General features: G+C 37.1%; 1 protein-coding gene across 1 annotated transcript in view; it reads right to left on the bottom strand.

Moving 5' to 3' along the window:
* nckap5l (NCK-associated protein 5-like) overlaps positions 1 to 26,004 on the bottom strand; it is a 291,964-nt gene that overhangs the window by 35,582 nt on the left and 230,378 nt on the right. Inside the window, exons 11-15 of the mRNA XM_007896185.2 lie at positions 14,873 to 14,977; positions 11,027 to 11,215; positions 3,796 to 7,676; positions 1,317 to 1,494; positions 723 to 866 (exon numbers count right to left, since the gene is read on the bottom strand). Of these exons, the coding sequence (XP_007894376.2) occupies positions 723 to 866; positions 1,317 to 1,494; positions 3,796 to 7,676; positions 11,027 to 11,215; positions 14,873 to 14,977 (4,497 nt within the window). The remainder of the gene's footprint in view (positions 1 to 722; positions 867 to 1,316; positions 1,495 to 3,795; positions 7,677 to 11,026; positions 11,216 to 14,872; positions 14,978 to 26,004) is intronic.

Here is a 26,004-nt window from a genome sequence, read left to right as displayed (position 1 = left end):
TAGACTTTTCCTCCCTCTTTCCTGGAAATGGCTTGCTGTTTTTTTTAGGATGTCACAGCAGATATTAATGCCCCATTTATTGCTGGAAGCAATATGATATCACTTTCAGAAATAAAGTGATTAGGAGCATAAAACAGCATTCAGATTTCATGCTCAAAAAATGCTTTCACAGGAGTTGACGGTGCATTGGGCCTGCCCAGAACAGCTCTAACTGGCACCGAATGCTGATTATTTTTCCAATGTTATTTACAATTTTTCAATCCACTGTTCAAGAACTTTTAAGTATCCATTTTAGAAGTAATCTTGAGCAGAGATTGAAGTGATTTGAACCTTTGTATTTATACTGTACTTTACTGGCTCCTCTAGTTAGGTCAGTACGCTAGTCACCCCGCGGCCTGAATTATTTGTGCTTGTACAGCCCCAGCAGAAATTATTCTATTTCAATATCGATTAGCTCTCTTTTTACATTGGATGAACAATAAAAGCAGGAGCAATAAAAGGGCATGGGTCCCACCATGTGAAGCGATACATTTCGAAACACGTGAAATAAAGGTAAATTGTCAATGGCGAGCTTACTCTAATGAAAAAAATAAAGGTTAACGAGTAGGTTTTAGGTAAATTTAGACCTCTGTAGTTTTGTGTTCTTAAATATTTTATACATTTAACCTCTGAGAAGATAGTGCCAAACTACACTAATATGGCAGCATAAATACAATTTTTACCTTCTGTTTCCCCTGACTCTCATTATTTAAGACATGCCAATTAGAAAGTTTCCCTGGAGAAGAATCAGGCAGCTTCCAAAGTCCAACATAACCTTTACGAGGATTTGAATCAGCTTCAGCCTCAGAATCAATTAGCAACTCCTTCTGCAATTACAAGCATTCACATTGTGTTACTATTAAGAACAAAAAGTGAGAAAAACACATCTGAATGATTAGTTAAAATAACATTTGCAGCGATTGAGTCATTGCATGCAGTGTCATCAGAAGTTTTTTAAAGAATTGTTTCTATTTTGGATATTAACTTAATAACCTTGGAGGGCAATAGGGGAGATAATAAAACTCGCAAACATCTTGTCCTAACATTTGAAACCTGATCTATCTAACCTGTACTTGTATATTGGTCATCTTTATATAGATTTTAAGCACTCGGTCAAACAGAAACTTTTTTATGTATATATATATAAAAAATGTGGTATAAATTTCCAAGTATTTATTAAATATTAATTTGTTCCATAAATGCTTTATAGTAAGATTATTTACACTGCTTTTTCATTTCTTAGAATATATGGATTTATTTTAAATCCAAGCACTTACATGGATTTCGTTTTGAATCTCTGTGTCTGCCTTTACTTTGCAATTCTTCTTATAGTTTCCTTGAATGCTGATAGAGTTGCTGGGAAATGCAGAGCTATGGGAGTTGCCCTTAGGCATGTTCCTGCAGGAAACATGATTTGATCCATTTTCCATCTGATGAGCAGCCTTCTTATCAACTCTGCAGGTAAAAGTGGTTTAGTTGATGAATTACACCATCCTTCTTCAATCAGTCTATTGCTCATTCTCCTTTAATGTTGAAAGTAACCCTGTTGTATCTTTCTGTCTCCAGACCTTCAAATGATAAATGTTTCTGACACAGTCATGATAAAATCTGTCTGTTACAATTTGAGTTAGAATATTCCCATATGTTTTGGGGCATTTTTTTTGTGTATAGTGAGATTTATTGATTAAGACAAATTATTAAAAATGATTTAGAAGTCCCTTGATATTATAATCAACAAGCCACTGAAATATTTTTCTTTAAAAAGAACTCTTTAAATAGGGCCAAATACAACCCGAATAATTTTATCAATCTCTCGCCATGACATTTCCATTTTTGTCTTTAGCTTTCACATTCATAAGTTAACGTGTGGCTGACTGACAACTGACTTTTCCATTTTCAGATTTCATCATCCATATAAGAATCTATCCAAACAATCACAATCCCCGATACACAAAGAGCAGTTAGTCAATTATGAAATAACATTAATGAGTAGAAAACAATGAGGTGCATCAGAACCCAATAGGTTTTTTAAAAAAAATTTTTTATTGATATTTTACATTTTCAACTATTATTTAGGTAATAATAATCCTGGCATTCGATATATCACCTTATCATATCTTCCAAACATCCCAAATTGCTTCACAGAATATACTGTAAAGTGAATTGACTATATTTTGTGGGCGAAACTCGGCAGCCAATTGCACACAGCAATGTCCCACAAACAGTCGTAGATTGAATGATCAAGTTGTCATTATTATTGTTTTATAAGGAATTATTACACCCAGAAAAGCGATCCACCAATGACTAATAACCAGCTTCCTATTTACTGCTAGGTAAACAGAGTCATGTGGAGTAAGCAAACCTGTCCAACATTTTGCCCTGCCAGGACCGAAACCCAGGTCTCTCGCTTGTGGAGCGAGTGCTCTAATCACTGAGCTATAGGACTCCAGAATAATAACTGAAAGGGAATGTTTTCTGTTTGTCTTAGCATTGGGGAAATCAAATATCTTCAACAAAGCTTTGAATGTAAGAACTTATGCCAGATAGCTACGTTTGACTGGCTACCTTTGACTGAACTATCGGCTAGAAATTAGTTAATTTATTTTTCTTAATTTTCTTTACATGTTTGTAATCTGGGGTTGCTTCTGATTTCTTGATTTCATAAGATCTTCAATATAAAACAGTAAAAGAAAACAAACTTTACCCTTATATCTTGTCAATATTTGATTTCCCTGATGCTAAGGCAAACAGAAACAAGTAATAATTAATGTGCAGAGTCACTTGTGGTTGTGAATTGCTGCTGGAAATATTATCGATAGTGATTATTAAAGTTATAGGATCCCACTTATTTTATTCTCCTCATGTATATGGAAGAATTGGGGGAAAATATCACATTTTAGAATGTTTTCCAAGCACCATCCATTATCAAAGTAGCTTTTTCAATGGGGATTATTTTAAGGAATGTGTTCTTTATGTATTCTCACTGGCAATTTCTGCTCTTGCCTGAGGTTATGGCTGTGTGATTTGGAGTAACTCAGGGATAAAGGGTCACCGATGCAGGTATAAAAAATGTATATTGTTTGAATTGAACTCTGCTATGAAAGCTGGCATTCTTTCATAATGCATCAGGCTAGTGGATTCGGTTTTAACCTTTCCCCCTTGTTTTAAAAATAAAGAATTTGGTAAAAACTCTGGGGCATTTGATTTTTTATATTCCAATTTGATGAATGAATCTGAGAGATCCTTAAATGTAAATTAGTGATGACCTCTTCAATGGATAGAATAATTAAATATAGAATTAATTATTTGAAGTGTAACCCCAAATATTTCATTTGTAAGTGTAAGAATATCTAATGAGTTAAGGTTAGCTGTTGTTAAATAAAATTGCATTATTCCATATTATTNAAAAATGTTGCAGCAGCAAGGATCCAGTGAAAATTTGTTATATTGCTGTGGTTACATTNAAAAAATGGCCACTTTCTGGATTAAAACTCTACTGATGTCGCTTTCTGTGCCAAAGATGTCAAAGTAACATAAACGTCACTTCCTGTATATATGCAGTGTACAGGAATGGAGTCGGCAGTGACCTGACAAATCTGGAAGGTGGCCATTTTACCCGTGTGAAGAGGTGGCATTTTTAGTAACCCAAGAACCTTAGGATTCCTGCATTATGCTCATGCTCCAGTGATCCACTTAATAAAGCCCTCTATTAGGCACTGAAATAACCGTCTATGCCAATATAACTCAATACGTTACCTGAATAGAAGCTCCTGCATGAACTGGTCCTTTGTTACGCCATTCTCATCCTTGTAGACTTGATGTTTTGATCCAAGACTTGATTGTCTGCTGTAGGTCACCTCGTGTGGAATGATCTCACCACAATTAGTTGGAAAATCACTTTCTACTTTCCTATCACATTTCTCAGTTTCCTTTTTAAGCTCAATCTCTCTTTCACAGTCCTTCTCACATTTCCTTTTCTCCTTTTTTTTGTCTAGTTTTGTGGGCTTGATTCCTAACCCAGATCCACTTTTGGTTTCTTTCTTTTCATCCTTTGATTTTGAAGTATCTGACTTTTTACTGTTCAGAGTTGGCAGCTTGCTCTTTCGGAAGCCAAACCAATTGGCTATTGAGGGGACAGTCTTTTGTTTTATCTCTGATATCTGAGATTTCTCCTGCCCTTGCACCTTCTGCATGTTTTCCTGAATCCCCATCATGACTTTCTCCTCAATGCTTGGCTGTGCCACAGAAACAGCAGGGTTGCCTACCTTGTTAGAAACATCAGACCTCTTTAAAGGATTCTCCTGTTTCTTTACACCTTTCACCACATCAGGTTTGGAGGGACCCTGTAATTTGCTTAGGCTTTCCACAGAAGTCATATTTGGTGACGATTGAGACTCGCACCTAGTCTGCATTATGTTTTTCCCTTTCTGAGGCAGCTGTTTTGACTTTTTGTCACTCAATCTGTCAGTTAGAGGTAGGCTGCGGGTTTCTTTTTGAGGCGGCGACTGGTTGCCTTCAAACTTTGAAGAACTTTGAAGAACTTCTCCTTTTGGTGGAGTTCTACAGGGTAATTTACTAGGACTGCCAGGATGACTACTTGAGCTACTCATACTTCCATGCGAGGCTTGGCGTGAATAGCCAGTGTCTGCAATTTTTGAAGAATGTGATGGACTTTGAGTAGCTGAAGAACCACTCACAGGTTTAAGTTGTGACCCTTCCCCCGCACTGTTGGAGTTTGGTCTGGTTAGCGAATTACCTCTTTCGGTTGTGTTGGTAATAATTTGGGTTCGCACCTTTCCCGGGCCATCTACCACCGAGACAGCGGACTTCTCACCAGACTGATTACTGAAGCTCTGACTTCGAGCTTTGGCACCATTCATGCCCAGGGCAGGTTTCAGGTAAGGCTTGTTATTAGCTGAAATTGACCTCTTAAAAGCTTTGACTTCTGACCCATCCAAGTCTTTCTCATCTGCTGTGCTCATGCAATGCTTCATTTCATCTTCTAGTTCTGCTGGCAAAGTTACAGGAACACTTACATAATCTTGGAGGCACCCTTTTTTCCCAGGATCAGATATTGGCTCTGGTAGTTCTAGATGTTTGATGTTTTCTGATGCATCAACCCTTTTAGATTTTTCTTGAGCTACATTTGCTTTAGACGAGATATTAATACTGTCTTTCTCATTTTTTCCTGGTATGGTTGAACTTTTCCTCAGTATTGGGGGAGATTTTACAAGACCTTTCAGCCCAACAGGAATACGCGTTTTCAGGCTCTTTTCTTCAGGACAGGGAAAGCTAATTGCATTTCCAGCACTGGTACTCGATATAGGCAGGCTGGAGTGATGAGACTGAAGTGAAGATTCATTCATGTTTTGTGTATGGCTTTGTGAAGACAGTGGTAAATTATTACAAGGTTTGTGCTGCGATGCCAATGCATTTTCACATAATTGTCCGGTTTTGGCAAAAGATGTATTGTGTGGAGGTGAGTCTTTTTGGTTTGAAGAAATACACGTTGAACTTTTAATCATTTTAACAGATGTTTGAGAACAAGGCTGACCATGCGATGGTGGAGAAGGACTTGAACAGTCCATTTTGAGATGATCTTTGTCGGCGGAACCATTCAACACATCCTGTGAAACTCTGGATGAGTCCCGAGGCTGCTGTAATGAATCAATTGGTTGCAGTGAAGTTTGACACTGGTGAGAGTCACCGGAATCAAACTCAGCTACATGTTTGTGGAATTGCTGGCTTTGTATTTCTGGTGCAAGCTGGAAGCAAGATGAAACAGTGCTTGTAACTCCTTGTGGTTTTAACGATGAAGATAAAAATGCTTCCGTAATTTCAACTGGAATCGGAGACCCAGTCTTTACTACTACATGTGGAGAATGTTCATAACTTGGTCTTATTAGCAATGAAGTAGATCTGCCTGGTGGAGGTGGAGGTGAAGGGGAATTGACATCTTCTTGTTCTGAATTATCATGTTTGTCTCGTGTAGGAGGGTCTCTGTGATCTGTTACCTGCCGCCTGGACAATAAAGAAGATCCTTGAACAGTACTGGCTTGACTCTTTCCCACATCGTTTTTCAACATGATTTTAGAGTTCCGAAGAAGTTGTGGGCTAAATTTTGGAATGGCGGAATCACTTTTCACACCTTGGTTACTATTAGTACTCGACATCTTTAAAAACTTGGAAAGTTTGACAGGTGAGGATGATAATGGTGACTTTTCTTGGACCAGAGGACCGGATGATAAATATGTATTGTCGCTGATGTTTACTTTAGAGGTTTTCTGCGGTGAGCTTTTGCCTCTGTTGGGAATTTTGGTAAACTGTGGCTTTTGAGGAGCATATGTCTGCTGTGAAGATACACAGCTTGTTTTATAAGCTGCATTATAAGTTGGCTTCATTAATTTTTGTTGCTGAGGAACATGCAGCAACAATGGTCTATCAGAGTTCACAGAGTCATTATTCACAGTGTTTTTGTTAATTGCACAGTCTTCTGAAGGTTTTTGTTCTGAATGGCATTCCAGTGATTCTAGAACTGTGTAATTTCTTGCATCATTTCCTTTTTGACAACATATAAGACCTCGAATTTCCAGCTCTGTAGTAGGCATACCTGAAGGAACTGAGTCAGAGGTTTCATTTAATGCAACAGATGCATTGTCTGTCTGCTGGGAATTGAAATTAATTGGTTGGCCATCTTCAGCATCAAACACTACTGTAATACATTCCTCCAATGATGGTTTTACAATATTGTTTGCTTGACAATTTTGTTTTTTCAAATTAAAAGTCTTTGGCTTTTTGTCAGAGCATGGTGAAAGATGGTCTTCATCCTTATCTGCAGATGACAAAAATGTTTTCTTACAATTAAGGAGGCTTGGATGACTTATTGATGACTGTTTGTCAGTCAGCAAATCTGTTCTGAAATCAGAAGAATCTATTTCTTCATTACCTTCTACTTGCAGCTCATCTAGAACCTCCATATCCTCTGTGTCAGATAGCCGGAGAGTTACATCTTTGTAATCTACTTTACTTGAACTGTACTCTAATTTCTTTGCAGGTGATTTATCGCCAATACATAGTTTTCCACTCAATTCCATGTTGCCAATAAAACTGGTCAGTTTTTCAGGCTTTTCCCTTGAGCTCAGATGCGTATTCCTTCCAGATACATATTTTTCATTGTGATCCGATCCGAAAAGACTATCAGAAATGCTATGCTTCAGCTTTGTACAGAATGATCTGCAGTCTTTGCTAGGCACCTCATTTACTGCAGTAATGATGGCTGTGCAGTCATCATCTACATCATCATGTGAATCAGAGTCATATTCAAAGATTTTGTTATTTTCCAAACACATGCCTACATCAATAGTCTTAAATGGTAGTTGATCTTTAATCCTGCTATGGCCACTATACTTTAATCCAAGAGAGTAAATTCCTTCATTGGAGTTCATGCAGTCTTTGTAAGCCCATTTTGATGATAGATTTGGTGGCTCCAATAATGGTTTTCTCTTTTGCAGTCTCTTTAGTCCTTCTAAGATGTGACTTTCTTTTTCTCGGGTCGGAGGTAGTTCTTCTGAGGGACTGGAGAGGTTGCTAGGAAGTGAAGAGCCAATACTTACTCTCTTTTCCCAGTTTATAGAAGACTAAAATAGGAAAGCTCAATGTTAGCAATTCAAACTGAAGGATAGCTACATAATGCTCATATAAAAAATATTACACAGTATTTGATACTGAGATAGAAACTTGCTAAATTGTAATCTGTTTTATTAAGATACAATACATGTAAGAGGTGTCCAACAAAATTTTGCAAAGCCAATTTTCAGCTAAAGGACAAAAAATATTTCCAACTCCAAAAGTGTATGTAGGAGTTGAAGGGGAGAAGGAGAGAGTAAAAAAAAAACTACAAGTTTTAAAAGCTGGAAATGTTTTTACTTCTAAGTAGAAATAAGTAGAAAGGGAAAGAAAATGATTTCAAAATATTTTAGTGTCTAGGTTAATGAATTCATTAATAAAACTGTCCTAACACGAGTCGTTTCACTACCATAATATTATCCAATACCATTAGCTCACCAATCTCGTAAATCATAGACGACATTAAAGAACTATTTGGTAACATGCAGCTATTTATTTGAAAATCATGGATCAGAATTTTTTTTGGGTGGCATGTTAAATATGAACCACCAAAAAGATATCATCTGTTAACTTGATCTTGTCACATGTTGGATAACTGTTTTCAAATAACTATAATTGACTATTTATATTAATTTTTAGTATCATATGTGATCTGAAAACATACAAAACTGGAGTATCCATAGACCTAAGATGAAGATATAAATATTGAAAACAGCAAATATAATAATAGGTTGGTAATTCATATTTTAGTACAGTAGTCAAAATATTGCTCCAGGTATAAGATCATATTTAGGATTATGTATTAAAACATAAGCATTTTCTAAGCTTCCAAATATCAAATCTTGGGAAACATACGCTTAATTTTACCACTTAGGGTGGAAACTGTTAAGCATGTAAAATGAAAGGCATGATTTATCCTCAAATCAATTGACTCTCTTGGCAAGCATACCTCAAAATACTTTTAGGGTGCACAATTTCATTTCAATTCAATAACATAGTATGGATGGATCACTGGTGATCACGTATCTAAAATTCCAAAGGACCTTGGAGCATTGGATAAGTTATTGATGGAGGGCGAGATCAAGGTCTTTAAAATGATGACAGGAAGAAATGATGTAGATATAAGAAAGCTATTGTATTTAGCTCAGACCTTGATAGTATAGATGTTGTGTGGCTGTGGAAGGTGCAAACCTGATGGATAAAAGGTTTTTTGTTTGATGCTTTCTATTTTTAATGCAGTTATTTTTAATGTTTATATTTTTAATATATTTTCTGCTCTCAATGCTGTGCACTCAAAGCCAAATATAGTACTTTGATGAGAGCAAAGCCCTACCAAAAACAACAAACTGATCGGAGCTGGGGGTTGGGGGTTGGGATCGGGGGGAAGGGTGGAGGGTACAGAGAGTAGGAGTAGGAGCATAGCCGCAGACGCGGTCAAAGAGGAGGGTCTTGAGACGTACCTTGAAGGGAGGCAAGGGAGGGAGCAAGGCGAAGGAACTGTGGTGTTACAGAGGGTTGGGGCAGAGAAGCTGAAGGCCTGACCGCCGATGGTGGGGCGGGCCTGGAGGAGCACATGAAGCACCTGAGCCTGCTGAGCAGAGGGAGCAGACAGGTTGATGGTCACGGAGGTAGGAAGGAGCAAGATCATGGAGGGCTTTGAAGGCGAGGACAGTTGAGGGTCAAACAAGACGCTCGGTGAGGTGGTGTGTGCATCCCTGGATAGTAATGCTGCCAGTGTCTGAGGTGTGGAGGCGCTGATGGGACCGAATCAGGAAGGCCTCGGTCTTGTTGACGTTCAACTGGAGAAAGTTAGCACTCATCCAGGACTTGATGTCTGACAGACATCAATTTTACATGTTTAACAGTTTCCATCCTTAGTTGTAAAATTAAGTCGCGGGGGGAAGCAGAGAGATAGAGTTGGGTGTCATTCGCATACATGTGGAAGTTGATCCCATATCTGCGGATGATGTCATCAAGATGGAGCATGTAGATGTTGAAGAGGAGGGGACCATGGACAGTGCCCTGAGGAACGCCATATGAGATGGTGCGGGGGCTGCAGGAGAAGTCGTTTGTGGAGACAAAGTGGAGATGCTGTGAGAGGTAGAATCTGAACCAGTCAAGGATAGAACCATGAAGGTGAAGTGAGAGGAGAGGTGGTGGAGGAGGATAGAGTGGTCAACGGTGTCAATGGCAGCAGAGAGGTCAAGGAGACAGAGGGAGCCCTGGTAACAGATAGACAAAATGTAATTTGTCACTTTGACCAAAGCAACTTCTGTGCTGTATGGAAACTCGATTGGAGAGGTTCGTGAAGGAGTGGCGAGAGAGGAAGGAGAAAAGCTGGGAAGCAATGACTCATTCCAGGACCTTGGAAAGGAAAGGGAGGTTGGAGATGAGGCACCGGTTAGAGAGCAAGGATGGGTCCAGGGAAGGTTTTTTGAGGATAGGGGTGATGACGGCTGTTTTTAAGGTGGTGGGAACAGTGCCAGTTGACAAGGAGAGATTGATGATGTCTGTAAGTAGAGGGTCAAGGAGGTGGAGCTGGGAAGTAAGGAGAGGGGTAAGGATGCGGGTCGAGGGAGCTGGAGGTCAGTTTCATATGGATTATGATGGTGGTGAGAGAAGAGGGGGAGACAAGGTTGAAGTTGTAGAGGGAGGGATGGGAGCAGCAGTTGGAAGGGCAGAGGTGGCTGAACGAATCCCCTCGATTTTGGTCTTAAGGAAGACCAGCAACTCCTCGCAGTTGGAGTTGGAGGAGGGGATGAACGAAGGGTGAGCAGGAGGATGGAGGAGCCAGTTGGTAGTGGAGAAGAGGGGCCTGGGGTTGTCTGTGACCTCCAAGATTATCTTGGAGGAGAAGGACAATTTTGTGGAGGCGATGCATTCCCCTGCACACATCAAGGGAAGGGGGGAATGCAATATAAACTCATTTTGTAGTTTTAAAACAATAGCAAAAACTGTTGTTCATTGATCTAAATTGCATTCATTTTCTTGTACAATAGTGATGATCTCACCAATCCCATTTAATTTTTTACATGATATAAGCAATTGAAGCGCAAAGGAGAAAACAAAAGTTTTCTAGCCAGGGGAGAAGATGCATTTTACTGCCCTTCACACTATCATTATATGTCAATGGCAACATATACAGGGTAGAAATAGATTTTTATACTGCAATTTATTGATAAGAGGCTTGCTTAGTTGTTTTAAACTTGTTAAATTGCTACTCGTTCTGATCCATACGAACTGACTTATAAAATATCCGTATAATTCTTTATATGAATTACCGTTATCAAACCAAATGAATCACACTATTCTTGAAACACACTTGTCAAATTAACTTAATTTAATAAGACTCAAACTGTACCCTTTTACTGCATGTCTTTCCATCATTCCAAGTAAAGGAACCACTTGAAAGTTCACTGCAGGCACTTGAAAGCGAGAGTTCACTGCTGCTACAGCTGCTCCTGGGATAAAGTTGGCTAGGTACTGTCAAGTTTAATTGACTGTGACATTTTAGAACATTTATACTGGATTGTGGGTTCTGCTGAGGCTCCTGTTAACAGAAAAATGATATCAGAAAAATCACACACTTGAATTGACCATTCCCCATTCATATTCAATCAGAAAAACAACAAGAAGAACAAATTACATTTGTATAGCGCCTTTCACATCAGGAGGACGTCCCAAGACGCTGGACAGTGCAAGATTTGGAATAGAGATTGGAGTTGGGATCAGGAGTGGTGGTGGGCAGGGAGAAGAGGAGGGTTTTTGAGATGGGCCTTGAAGGAGGCAAGAGAGGCAGAAAGGTGAAGGGAATGTGTGATCAAGTTCCAGATGGTGGGGGCAGAGAGGCTGAGGGCCCGACCGCCGGCGGTGGGGCGGGCAGGGTGGGAGATATTGAGGAGGCCGGAGTTCACTGAATGGAGGGAGTGGACTGGTCGGTACGGAGTTAGCGGATCACAGAAGTAGGGTGGAGCAAGGCCATGAAGGGCTTTGAAAGCGGGTTGAGGATTTTGAACTGTATCCTCTGGGGATTCGGAGCCAGTGGACACATTCTGGCCGTGGACATATTTTTAATACACCGCTTTGATATAATGTGGATGTTTATGCCATCTTCCATTGCAAAATAAATCCTGTCCTATCCTTTATGACCACATGTCTTCATTTTCATTTAGGAGAAGAGATAAAATAAATGAGTCTTTCAATCCTTCTTTATGTAGGATTCTGTAATTAATGTGTTAAGTAATACCTCAAATTATATTTGTGATGTTTATATATATTTGAAACATGATCAATCCCATGCGAGGGGAGTTAGTTGTGACTAGCTTCGAAGAAGATCCTTGCTCAAGGTGGAGAAACAAAAAATTATTTATAGACAACAAATTGTTTTCATTCCTTATCAGTCATTTTTTCATGGAATACGGTCTGCAGCTGGAGAGAACTATATGGCATTTGGTTTTACAAAGGAACCATCTTGCAAAAACAATAAGTGAAAGGTCACCTAATCAACAGTATAAACAGAGATCGATTCGAAAGAGAGAGGGAGAAGGAAGAAATTGGAACTTGGGATTCGCAAACTATATTCCAGCTTCTAAAGAAGGAAGTTCAAGACTATGATTTAAACAACAATAAACGTACAATAATACTTGGATACTTTTGGATGATATCGAACTGGAAACCATACAACAATACTTGGATACCTTTTGAGGACTTAAATGGGACATTTGCTCTCCCACAGCATTTGGTTTGGGCAACTTAAATCATTGTTAGCTACATTATACCTGGATACATGAGCATAATTAGATGTATTCTTTTAATTATTTATAACCATTATTAATCTGAATTAATAAACCTTGATTAATTGTACGATATTTGTGTCAGTCCTTACTTCACTGCAGGGTCACAAATTTAAATTAACCCTCACACTTATTTTTGAAAACACAAAGCAGCCACATCATGTTTCAAGATCCAATATGACTGTGAATCATAGTCTTATATCCCTAAGTCATATCCCTATATACGCTGTTGAAATAAGATCAGACCGTTTTAGCGAGTATACTGGAGTTGGATGGAACAACTTATAGCTCCAGAATTGCAGGTTTAGTTGCCCGTGGTGGTAAATTTCCATGTCAGTGAATCAGCAGTGCTCCCAGTCCTCCCTGGAAACATCAGACCCCAGTCAAGGAAGATTAATTCTTTGAAATCACGTTCACGTGTTTGGTTTTAATAATAGATTTTGTGTAATTAGTGGGCAAGTAGCTGCATTTATTGCATTTTCAGTCTTTTTGTTGGCTGGCAGTAGATGTCATGATAGCTACCAATGCTCCATACACTGCATGTAATGATGTAATCACTACAAGTTTGTCAGCCTTTTCTGGTAACCTATTCCAGTCCTTAATTACCCCTTCGCGTAAAGAAATACTTCCTGGTCTCTATCCTGAAATTACTCTATGCAATTCCAAACCATTTTTGTTTTTACTCTTGTTTTACTGCCTGAGTGCTTTCGAAAGGAATCAAACAATGTATAAAAGGATATTCACACATTATTTAAAGATTTCAACATGCATGATTTTAATATTAATTTAAAAATCGCAAACCCTATATGACAAAACTACAGTATTTCCAGGGATGTTAGAATTCGTACACAAAGTGATACTCCGTGAAAGAATGGCCAGCTACAGGATTAGTTTTCTAAGTTATCACAAGACTATAAAACTACCATCAACAGATTAAATACATTAAATACTAACACCAAAATAAGGAAAGCGATTTTCCCTAAGACGTTTAATTTTAGATTTTGCTATCTGGTTAAATTTTTAGCAAAAATATTTTTCTCTCTGCAATATTGCATTTTTCTTCATGCTGCACTTGTCAACAACCGCAGGTCCCAGTTATTGTATTTATTGACAGTTTACATTTGATTCAGTAATGGGAAGCCTATCACCACATATCGAATGTGATTTCACTTGGCTGTGACTAGAAAACAGCTCCAAGGAAGAGACTAATTAAGTTTAGATCACACTTTTTGAATAATAAAATACTCTTTGGTGTGCGCGTATGGAAGCATCGGTTGCTGCATTTGATTTTCTTTGCCACTTTGTATAAATTAATTTGCCAGGTGCATAGTTAGACACAACCATTTCTAAATTTAGCATTTCCATGCTTTACTGAAGTTCAACAAATAATTATTCTCTGTAGATATTTTCTGTTAACTAAATAATGCAATTGTAAGATTGCAGCCAATCAAATGGAAAAAGGAGGGTTCAAAGAAAACATGAATACTTTTTTTTGATTATCAGTTCCTGAAGCTATTAATAAATCACTTGAATTTTTTTTATGAAAACAGCTGAGAATAAATATGATGTGATGTAAGGTACTGAGCGTTGGCCAGCAGATATCTGCTAGTCCTACTTGATCAATTCATTTTAATCACAATTTTTTGCCTTGCTTAATTGTTAAAAATTCAATTTGTTGCTCTGAAAGATTATACCTACAATTATTTTAATTACACATTGTTGTGTAATAGAATTTAAATATTTTGATCATAACTATTAATACTCTCAAAGGATATGAGATCCGACTGATAAATATGTGAATGTTTGACAACCAATTACTATTTTAAGTGCGCAGCTTATAAATTGGAATCACTCACTGGATCCACTGGATCACTCACTGGAATCACTCACTCACATTGCTGCAAATTGATTGATTTAAATTTATTTTTATAATAGTACCCTTTAAAGGTAGAGATGAAAGCCACAGTCTGTACTGACAAATGTCACCTCACATGCTTATTACAAACCCTTCTTCCCGAAAACTGCAGAGCACATGAATTTTTAAAAGTTCATACATAATATATCATAAATATAAGATGAGTAATGTGGTATGTGGACTTTAATAAAAAGCTCTTTTCCATTTCTCAGAGAGGTTAGATGTAATCAATACTAAAAAACAGTGTCTCAGGGAAATGACGGAGATTTATTCCTTTCAGTACAGTGTGACACTTTCTGGTTACCCTATCAGCTGAGGACAAGATATTGAATTTCTGAGGACATTTTTCGAATGGTAAATGGGTGAATACTTTTTTATCCACTCTACTAATGTTTTTGAGGATGGGCATTATTTTTCATCTATGACACAAGGGTTTTTATATATAAAAAAAGTTTGTTCTCATGAAGAAAAAACATTTAGGAAGGAAGTGAGGACCCACCTGAATTTGAGCCTCTGTAGTTCTTGACTGGATTGGGCTTTTATTCCTCTCTACATCAGGGAACAGGTCCCCAGATGAAAGATCTACAATTCGTGAGTGAAGCCTCTGTAAAATAATTGATGAAGGATTTACCAAAGGAAAGAAAAAGCAGTAAAGTTGCTCATCTGGCTTAAAACCTAATACCATCTGTGTTTAAAACCCACGCTGTTCAGTTCAATCTCAGTTCCTCAATTTTCACGCATGTATCAAAAAGTGAAATAATAATTTTATTAAACAAGTTACTGAATGTGTTCCTGATTTTTTGTTTTAGTTATGCCATCCTGTTTGAACTATTAAGCCCATTTTATAGGAAGATGTGATGCAAACTATTGGTCTAAAACTGCAGATTCGATAAATATTTAAATAAGTGATTATTCTGTGCAAAAAGGTCAAAGTAAAACATGACACAAGGCTTGGTCAACTATTATGGCATTGCTTTTTTGAAGATGATTATACGAACACCTGGTTAAATGGTATTAAAGGCAACACATCCTTTTGAATGTCTGATATTTTAGGGAGATTGATCTTGTTAGTTTTATATAAGAGCCATCTCTCAAGATAGTAACAGAACCAAAACTCATAATTTGAGTGGTGAATAAAACAGGTATTTTATGCTGCACTTTTGACATTAATCCAGAGTGTAAATAGTTTTGAATCATTACATTTCTGCAGGTTTCTGCAAATGACTATCGAAGAATTTATACTGCTGGAATCATTTCAATTTGTCGACACCTGTGAAAGAAACACTTATCCCTGGATAAAAACAGCATTTATATTTCCTGCTCACTGTATGTCAGGTGATAAGGAGAGTTTAAATTGCACATGAGTAGAGCTCCACTAATGGACACCAAACACTGCTTAACTTTTTAAATTCTTATTAAAGGGTTGTTTAACTCGCTCCTTAATAACATTATGAAGGTTAAAGAATAGAATGCCCAATAACTTTTAACCTTACATTTTTATTGCAACTAAATTATCATTCAGCTTCCTGAAACCACCGTGATAAGTTTCTGGAGAAAGACTAAATCAAAATGACTGCCATTAATAACTATTTATGCAGCACATTTACCATTTATTCAATGTGGAAACTGCATTGAATGAAAGCTAATTGTGCAGTATAAATGGCCAATAATTTTGTCTGTGGTATGGTTTCCAGTCTTTTCACTAATTATGATACTACTATCTATATCTCATGCAATGTTCTTAGAGATTTACTACCAATGACTAAATAGGGGTGAAATAAGAAATGACTGGGATTGGAATCCAATCTTAGGGCTAATAAATGAATAATTGAAATTTCCAAGCTCTTAAATTCCTTTATACGGTGCACAATTATCCGTCTTAAATAAATATCGCAAGCATGAAAGACAAGAATAAATATTTAGATTAAAGAATTGATATATCATCAGTCCCTTGATATAGAAAAGTTCTGACTCTTAAATTCAACAACTGTTATATAAATGGTACATTTCGACCCAGAAGGCAAATTTAAACATCACCTTTCTTCAAAGAATTTATCTGGTGCAGCATTTTCTTGCACTGAATTTGAGCTGAAAGTCATTAATGTCATCTGTTAAGGATAATTAATATGAATAGAAAATAATTGCATTGGGGATCTGGAGACTCTTAAGAATTTGGGGAGGAGTATTAATATTCACACATTATTTGATTACATACTCAATTCTTTATTTCAATGATACTCAAGGGACTGTTAAACCAATGCTGATTCTGAGGTATGAATCTGTGTACTAATTGTCAATGCTTTCTTCGTGCATTATGCTGCACACCTGCTTTCAAAAATGATAAAATTAGATTTATACAAATGTAGGTACTGTAGATGTCAAGCTTTAAAGTAATTACTGATTTTTTTGAGCCAAAACGCATATCTGAGTAGTCTTATGGACACTGTAATCTTAGAAACTTCACTGAATATTGCAACACACGGCAATCTGTAATTACCTCCAATTGATTTGCTGTATTACTGTATGTGTATCTACATCACTTTCACTCTAAGTTTCTTTTCAAAAACCCACTGCACCAAAATTTATCCAAGAGGCTGTTGGAATCTGCGATTCAAACCTGTGCTGTCAGATAAACCAGTCACAATATAAAGGATCTGGAAGCAAAACTCAATATTTATTCTTTGGTCACTTGTAAAGGAGGGACAGCTGGCCAGGACACCAGAAGAAACTCTCTTCTCTTTTGAAATAGTGCCATGAGATTTTTTGGGGGGGCCTGAACAGATAGACAGGACCTCAACATAACAACTCATCTTTCGCCCACAAATATACAGTCAATTCACTTTACAGTATATTCTGTGAAGCGTTTTGAGACGTCGAGAAGACGTGAAAAGCCCTATATCAAATACAAGATTATTATTATTATTAAAGGATGTAACCTCTGGCCATGCAGCACTCCCCCAACATTGCTCTGAAGGGTCATCCAAGATTGTGACTTGGGGCTTGAATCCACAACCAACAAATACCATATTTGAGGAATACCAGAGGAAGAATAATGCCCAAGACTTTTGAGGATAGTAGATAGTACACCGCATTCCTGTAATTAGGGAGTCATCTAATAATTTAAATACTTTGCTCACAAAATACACAGTCAATCCACTTTACAGTATAATGTGCGAAGAGCATTGAGATGCCTCGACAATGTGAGAGACGCTACATCAAATGCAAGGATTATTATTATTATTTGAACAGAGCATGGGAATTGTATTTGTCTTCTAAGAAGAATACCACTTTCCTCTGTAAAATGACATCTTCTTTTGTTGTTAACAACCATAATGAACATCCCTTTATTAAGTGATATGTTAATTAGTGATTATTTCACCCTATTCATGGAATCCTAGAATATTACAGCACAGAAGGTGACCATTCGGCCCATCATGTCTCTTTGGAAGAGCTACCCAATTAGTCCCACTCCCCCGCTCTTTCCCCATATCCTTGCAATTCTTTCCTCTTCAAGTACCTATCCAATTCCCTTTTGAAAGTTGTTATTGAGTCTGTTTCTACCACCCTTTCAGGCAGTGCATTCCAGACCATAACACTGACCATGCATTCTGAGTTTAATTTTTTTTTCCTCAAACCCCTCTCTAGCTATTTTGCCAATTATCTTGAATCTATGTCCATTGGTTACCGACCCACCAGCCAGTGGAAATAGTTTCTCCCTATCTTTCCCAGTCATAATTTTGAACTCCTTTATTAAATCTCCCCTTAACCTTCTCTGCTCTAAGGAGAACAATCCCAGCTTCTTTAGTCTCTCCACATAACTAAAATCCCTCATCCATGATACCATTCTGGTAAATCTCCTCATCCTTCCTAAAGTGTCCAGAATTGGGGCCTAACCAGTGACTAAACCAAAGTTTAGCAGAACTTCCTTGCTTTTGTACTCTGCCTCTATTTATAAAGCCAAGGATCGCATATGCTTTATTAACAGCTCTATCAACCTGCCCTGCCACCTTCAAAGACTTGTGTATGTGAACTCTCAAGTTTCTCTGCTCTTGAACCCCTTTAAAACTATATAATTTAATGTATATTGTTTCTCCTCATTCTTCCTCCCAAAATGCATCACCTCACACTTCTCTGCATTGAACTTCACCTGTCCTGTGTCTGCCCATTTCACCAGTATGTCCTCCTGAAGTCTGCCACCATCCTCCTCACTCTTCACTATGTTCCCAAGTTTTGTATCATCTGCATACTTTACAATTTTGCTCTCTATATTCAAGTCATTCACATGTATCAAAAAAAGCTGTGGACCTAATACGACCCCTGGGGGATACTGCTGTATACTACCCTCCAGTATTAAAAACAATCGTTCACCACTACCCTCTGCTTTCTGTCTCCCAGACAATTTTGTATCCATCCACTATCCCTTTAATCCCATGGACTTCAATTTTGATAACAAATCTATTATGTGGAATTTTATCAAACACCTTTTGAAAATCCATTACATAACATTAATTGCACTACCTTCATTAACCCTCTCCATTCTTTCATTGAAGAACTCCTTATGTTTGTCAAACATGATTTGCCTTTAACAAAACTTGGAGAGGATGATGCAAACATAGGTATGCTTCATTTTCAACCACAAATATACAGTCAATTCACTTTACAGTCTATTCTGTGAAGCGCTTTGAGATCTCGAGAAGACGTGAAAAGCGCTATATCAAATGCAAGGATTATTATTATTATAACCAGTAGTAATAAACGGAACCATAAAACCACAGGAGCGAGTTGACTTAATACAGTCCTGCAATTTTGCTCAAATGAAAAAGGACATTAATTTGTTTTGACTATAAATAATGGAATCATCCTGGCCTCTCTGAATTTGAATCGTAACCATAAAGAAATGGACAAATACAGTGTAATAGTGTAAATTTACTATAACAGCGCTGCACTATTTCACAGAGTTTTCACCTCTAACAGTCTGGAGACTAATTTAAAGATTCATAAATGGAATACAAAGCATTATTCCACCAAGTTATGGAATACGGTGCGATAACCGTTCCTGACTTGTGAAATCCGTCAGCTTTGTGCTATTCACAAACCTTTCCGAGTGCAATTTCCGAAAACTGTCCAAGTTTGTAACAAAAAGCTGGTGGGTAAAGCGGCATCATGTCACTTGGCTCTCTGATTTTTCTGTGTACTTTGCCAGCTTTCAGAAATCATAATCATCACTTTGATTTGTATTTGCGTATATTACTCACAGGAACCCTCTGTTGACTAAAGATTCAACTCCATCAGTAATGCAATCCTCAGTTCATAACTCGACTTTGCATTATAAAATATTTTTGAGTTACTGATACAGATACATTTTTAAAAACCTGCAATTTAACTTGTGTGGTGCAGCTATAAATTATGTTATGTAGTTAAATTATACAGTTAAAATGATATGATTCCATTTGGGAACCTGTGTCTCTGCCATAACTGTTCAATCTGTGTGTCAACCTGGCTCAGTGGTAGCATTCTCACCTCTGAGCCAGAAGGTTGCGGGTTCAGGCCTCACATCAGATCTTGGAATCACTTAATCTAAGATGATGCTCCAATGCATTGCTGAGGGGGTGCTGCAATGTCGGAGGTGCCATCCTTTGCATGAGACGTTAAACCAAGAACAGAAATATCCCATGACACTACTAGAATAGTGACATTAGTTTCTCCTGGTGTCCTGGCCAACAATCTCCAAATAAAATTGGTCATTCACTCCATGGCTATTTGTGGATCATTGCTGTGTCCAACTGGCTGCTGCGTTTCACCCACAAAATACAGTCAATCCACTTTACAGGATATACTGTGAAGCACTTTGAGACATCTCAACAACGTGAAACATGCTATATCAAATGCAAGGATTATTATTATGATCATCATTTGAATCCACAGTAAAAATAACTAACCAAAAGAAACCATAAAACTACTTCCACAAATTCCAGCTCTATGCATTTATTATAAAGAAACTAAATACATGAAAGCTGTGATGCTCGCTGAGGATTCAAAAGATAGTGATAAACTATTTGTGCTTTGCTGTCACAGTTTACAATGTTATTTAAACATCTGGATTTATTATTATTATTATTATTATCAAACACAGCTCCATCTGGATGCCATTTTATGCAAATAATATGCCATAATCTGAGAGTCCTTAGATGGAAATAACCATCATCAAACTGAATTACAACTGTATAAAAGACAATGCAAGACAACACAAGTGGTGCTGTAATGTACATTGCAAAGACTACACACTCACCGATGACACCAATGACTGACTTGATATTGTAAAACTATGGTTACATTATTAGAGATAATGGAGTTCATTGTATAGTTATATACAATATAGTTCATTGTAAAAGGCCAATGCTGGTTGCTGCATTCTATGGGATATATTTTAATTTAATTGTAGCCAATGACAGACTGGTTTATAACTATCATCTGAATTCTAATTCCTAATTCCAAACTAATTCCTATTGGGAAGTCATTCCAGTGTACCTGCTACTTGCTATTATGCCGTCTGTTAATTTGAAGGAGTGGTTTGATTCAGTATTGGATCCATTTTTAGTAGTCAAAGTAACTGTCAAAGGAGGCAATGACTACCTCTTCACTTCATGATGTTGATCTATGATAATGTTCACAATAAAGTACAGTGTACTCCCAATTTTGATGCCACTACTGCAAAGTGAGTGAAAATAATTTGCAGTTTATAATCTAATCATTTTATGGTCATAATTTAAATGCAGATAATATACAAAACTGCAGTGCCCCACACATTGTTTATTATTTCATATATCAATTCCAGTGCGGATTATATAATCCATTTCAATTGAGTGTAAAGTTGGATTACGTTTTCAATAAGGAGTGTGAAAATTGTTTTGTAAGAAAATGAACAACCAGCAGGTGCTACTAAAACTTTTTTTGATTGTTTCCTCAGCGAGCATTTCTGTTATTTTAAATGAATGATCATCCATCCAGAATCTCAACAGATGAAGTCATTAGGAAAAAAGATAATGTTTTACACTTGTCAAAGTATGAAACATGCCCATTAAACCCAAATTAACATCATGTCTCATTTAATAACTCCTGACAGTTAAATGGAGAATATTCAATTATAAGTCATGGAGAACTTATCTCACCCAATAACTCAACAGCTGCATACAATATGCTTCATGGCATGTCAATGATGTACATAACTTACCTATTAAGGGGATCTAACATCTCAACCAATTCAGGTGTGAGTGAACTCTGTTGTGGTCTGATGTACACTGTGGATATTTCGTAATTTCCCACTGAGCGCTCATTTTATCCAATAATTGTAATGAAATACATCTAAAGTTCAGTTTACATTTTTATTTGGTTTACATCCTGTTATTGTAAGTACGAAAGGTATTTTAATACTTCTCATGTCTACGCATGAAATTCATTTTCCTTCACCAGCAGACGTTGCGTATCTTCATCAAAATCTCATTAATTGGAATTAAAACTAGAAATTATGGATAAGTAATGCAAAATGACTGTATATTTTAATAACTTGGCATAAATTAATGAGCTTGCTTAATTCAATCTCACTGTTAAGTTCCCACCTCACTGTGAGGGAAGACTCTAGCACGTTCTAGGCTTGATTCCCAATCAATGTTAAACTCGCTTAACTCAGACATAACAGGAACACAGACCTTATAATTGGTCTCAGCGTCCATTAAATTGTAGCCAGGCATTTAAGTCATCATATTCAGAAGAGGTGAGAAAATTGGAATAAAACCCCACACAAAATTACCTATATTTATGGAGAATTGATGGGGAGACAGTGGAAATATCTAAAGAACCTTGAGATTTATGATCTTGAATCCTCTGATTGAGTCAATAAACAAGTGTAAAGACTCTTTTAAGTGAATGATGATAGTCTTGCAGTTAAGCAATGCCCAAATCTTATGGTCATTAGTGAGATATCAGGCTTTATCTCAGAGCTTCACATCTCTGAATTAATTCTCAAAGGATTTCTCATCAGGGTTCTAAAATGCTGAGTGCTCCTAAGTGACAAATTTGTATGTGTGAATTATGTAGAGTTCACAGAATAAACACTGCACTTACTTTACAGAGAATCTGCACTAATTAAAAAAATTATCTGACATTTACTATTGATTTTGTGCATTTTTAAAATGATGATATGCCACAAAAGTTAGTTCCTTTAATACGATATCATTATGGGTTTAAAATATTCACTTTATATTGATCGGAATCAAAGGAGTGGGACCAATTGTGTAGCTCTTTCAAAGAGCAGGCACAGGCATGATGGACCAAATGGCCTCCTTCTGTGCTGTAAGATTCTATAATTTAATTATTCTATGATTTCAAAAGTCCTGACACATTTTGCGTCTTAGTTGGGAATAACCATATTTTAGGTAAAGGAATTAAGCATCCCTCTGTAGAATGTTTCCTGATGATAATTCCTTTGAAAGTCATGTCAGATTTTTTTTGCAGGCCTTTTGTTAAATTCTTTTTCACGATTGTCATGATTATTTTAGCAAACAAACTGGAAACATTAAATATATATTTTTGTTGCTTTTCTGATGGAGCGTATTTTAGCTATCCTGCCATAATCACTATTTCATTCCACTAATAATCTGCAAAGGATAATATCCAAGATGTTCTATTAAATGTATTTTTCTAAACTATATAAATTTTAACCACATTATTTTTTAATAATCCCTTCAAAAAGAAAAACAAATAATGATAATTTGGTCACTCAACACACTTCTGTTTGTGGGATACTGTTGTGCAGGTAAGGTAATAATAATCCTTATTTGTTATAATAATCCTTGCATTTGATATAGCACCTTATCATGTCTTCCAACTGCCATGTTTCGCCCACAGAATATACAGTCAATTCACTTTACAGTATATTCTGTGAAGCGCTTTGAGACATCTCGCAGACGTGATAAAGCGCTATATCAAATGCAAGTAGTATTATTAGTAAAATGTACCCTGCCCATATTCATACAGTATTAATATTTGGTTTCCGAATCTACTAAGTGATCTTCTTATCCAAAGCAAACGTTTTTCCCTGAGGACATCAGTCTCATTCTGTATTAGCGAAAGCTAAAAGTATTGTACTGATATTATGAGAATATACCTGCTAATCCAAAACCAACAAAGACGATAATAATGGCAAATACAGCAAAGTTTAATATAGTGAAACTCTGAAATAATTCAGTGTAAAAAAAAATTCTGAGTGTTTGAATATAGTAATGCTTTCAATAAAATTACTTCCAATGCAATCCCATCAAAAAAATAATGATAATTTGGTCACTCAATTCACAATTGTTTGTGGGACACTGCTGTGCGGAATTGGCTGCTGTGTTTCGGCCACAAAATATACAATCATTTCACTTAAAGTATATTCTGTGAAGCGCTTTGAGACGTCTAGAAGATGTGAGAAGGCACTATATTGTGGAATTGTGTAACTAGGAAAAGAGGAATTAGGAGCAGGAGTAGGCCACTTGGCCCCTCGAGCCTGCTCCGCCATTCAATAAAATCATGGCTGATCTTCTAACCTAACTCCATCTGCCCGCCTTATCCCCATATCCCTTATCCTTTAGAAACCTATCAATCTCAGTCTTGAATATGTTCAAGGACTGAGCATCTACAGCCTTCTGGGGTAGAGAATTCCATAAATTCACTATCCTCTGAGCGAAGAAGTGTTTCCTTAACTCTGTTCAAAAGGGCTGACCCGTAATCTTTAAGACTGTGACCCCTAGTTCTAGATTCTCCTACCAGGGTAAATAATCTCACACTGTCTACTCTGTCAAGCCCCATAGAATCTTATATGTTTCTGTAAAACCATCCCTAATTCTTCTATATTCTAGAGAACATAGGCCTAGTTTACTCAACCTATCCTCACAAGTCAATCCCCTCATCCCAGGAACAAACCTAGTGAATCTATGCTGCACCCCTTCTAAGGCAAAACTGCACACAATACTCGAGGTGCGGTCTCATACAGTTGCAGCAAGACTTCCCTACTCTTGTATTCTAACCCTTTTGCAATAAACGCCAACATGCCATTAGCCTTCCTAGTTGCTTGCTGTAACTAACTTTTTGTGACTGGTGTACAAGGACACCCAAATCCCTCTGAACACTAACACTATCTAGTCTCTCTTTCTTTAGAAAATAATCTGCTTTTCTGTTTTTACTACCTAGGTGAATAACTTCATACTTCCCCACATTATATTCCATCTGCCACTCACCTTCTTGCCCACTCACCTAGCCTATCTATACCCCTTTGCAATCTTTTTGTGTCATCCTCAGAGCTTACTCTTCCACCTAGCTTAGTATCATCCGCGAATTTAGATATTTTAAGTTCTATTTTAAGTTCTATCGTTAGAGCACTTGCCTTGCAAACGAGAGACCTATATTTGATTTCCCAGCAGGACAAAATGTTGGGCAAGTTTACTCCACAAGCCTGTTTACCTGTTTACCTAGCAGTAAGTAGGAACCTGGTTGTTAGTCGATTGGTGGATTGCTTTTCTGGGAATAATAGTTGCTTCAAAAAAATAATAATAATAAATTGGTCACTTCAATCCACGACGGTTTGTGGGACACTGCTGTGCACAATTGGCTGCCGCATTTCGCCCACAAAATATACAGTCAATTCACTTTACAGTATATTCTGTGAAGCGCTTTGAGATGTCTCGAAGAAATGATGAGGCGCTATATCAAATGCAAGGATTATTATTATTAACTTCCCTTTTAACCTATGCAGAAAAGCGATACATTTAAAGTTTAAAGGAAAGTGGGGCCTCCAGTTATGAAGAGCTTAATCTTGAATTTATCTTGATTTACACTGGTGTAAATGAATCTATTTCATTTTAAGCACTAGACTGATGGAATCGGAAGTGTAGTTCATACAAACCTCCTTATTAGGAGGTTTATTAGGTGGGCTACTGAGTGTGACTTTAGTTTTTAATGTTATTAAAGGCAGTCAGGGATCATCTCTTCTGTAACATTAAGACACGGTCCCTTCAAAGCTCCTTTAAGAGAACCATTAGGCTATCATTGAGGAGCAGAGGCGGTATTGATTTGCACCACTGAGTGTAATCTGCAGGGCTGAAAAGCAAGTGCTGCAAAAAACAATCATCTCCGCAGAACACAGAGGCTTCCAAATCTCGCTGCTCAGTCCACATTTACATTGATGCCTGCAACCATCATAGTTCCTTTAATACACTCCAGGGTTGAAGAAAAGAGAAAACTTAACATATTGTTGAGGACAATTAATGCTACTTGTTTGACTAAATAATATATTTTTATACTTAGCATGTGATCTCAACAAATGGCACAAAAAAGGCTGCAGCCACAGGTATTTTTTTTTCAAAATAATGTTTGATCCAGTTCATCTATAAGAAACAGTGTTAAGAATTTTTTTTCAGTGAGATTCAGAGAGCTATTAGAATAGGCCTGGGGCCATGACATTCACCAGTCCTCTTAACTGCAGCCCAAATGTGGCTTCATTAGACCAAAAGGGAGTAGAGGGACTGACATCTTTAAACAATACAAAGGAAATAATTTGAACATGGTAGTCTTGGTGTACTCTATTTTGTCACATTT

This window comes from Callorhinchus milii, unplaced genomic scaffold (assembly GCF_018977255.1).
Source record: "Callorhinchus milii isolate IMCB2004 unplaced genomic scaffold, IMCB_Cmil_1.0 Scaffold6, whole genome shotgun sequence".
In the NCBI taxonomy this organism is placed as follows: Eukaryota; Metazoa; Chordata; class Chondrichthyes; order Chimaeriformes; family Callorhinchidae; genus Callorhinchus; species Callorhinchus milii.
Note: the sequence above shows the minus strand (reverse complement) of the source record. Positions and strands in the feature narration are given on the sequence as shown.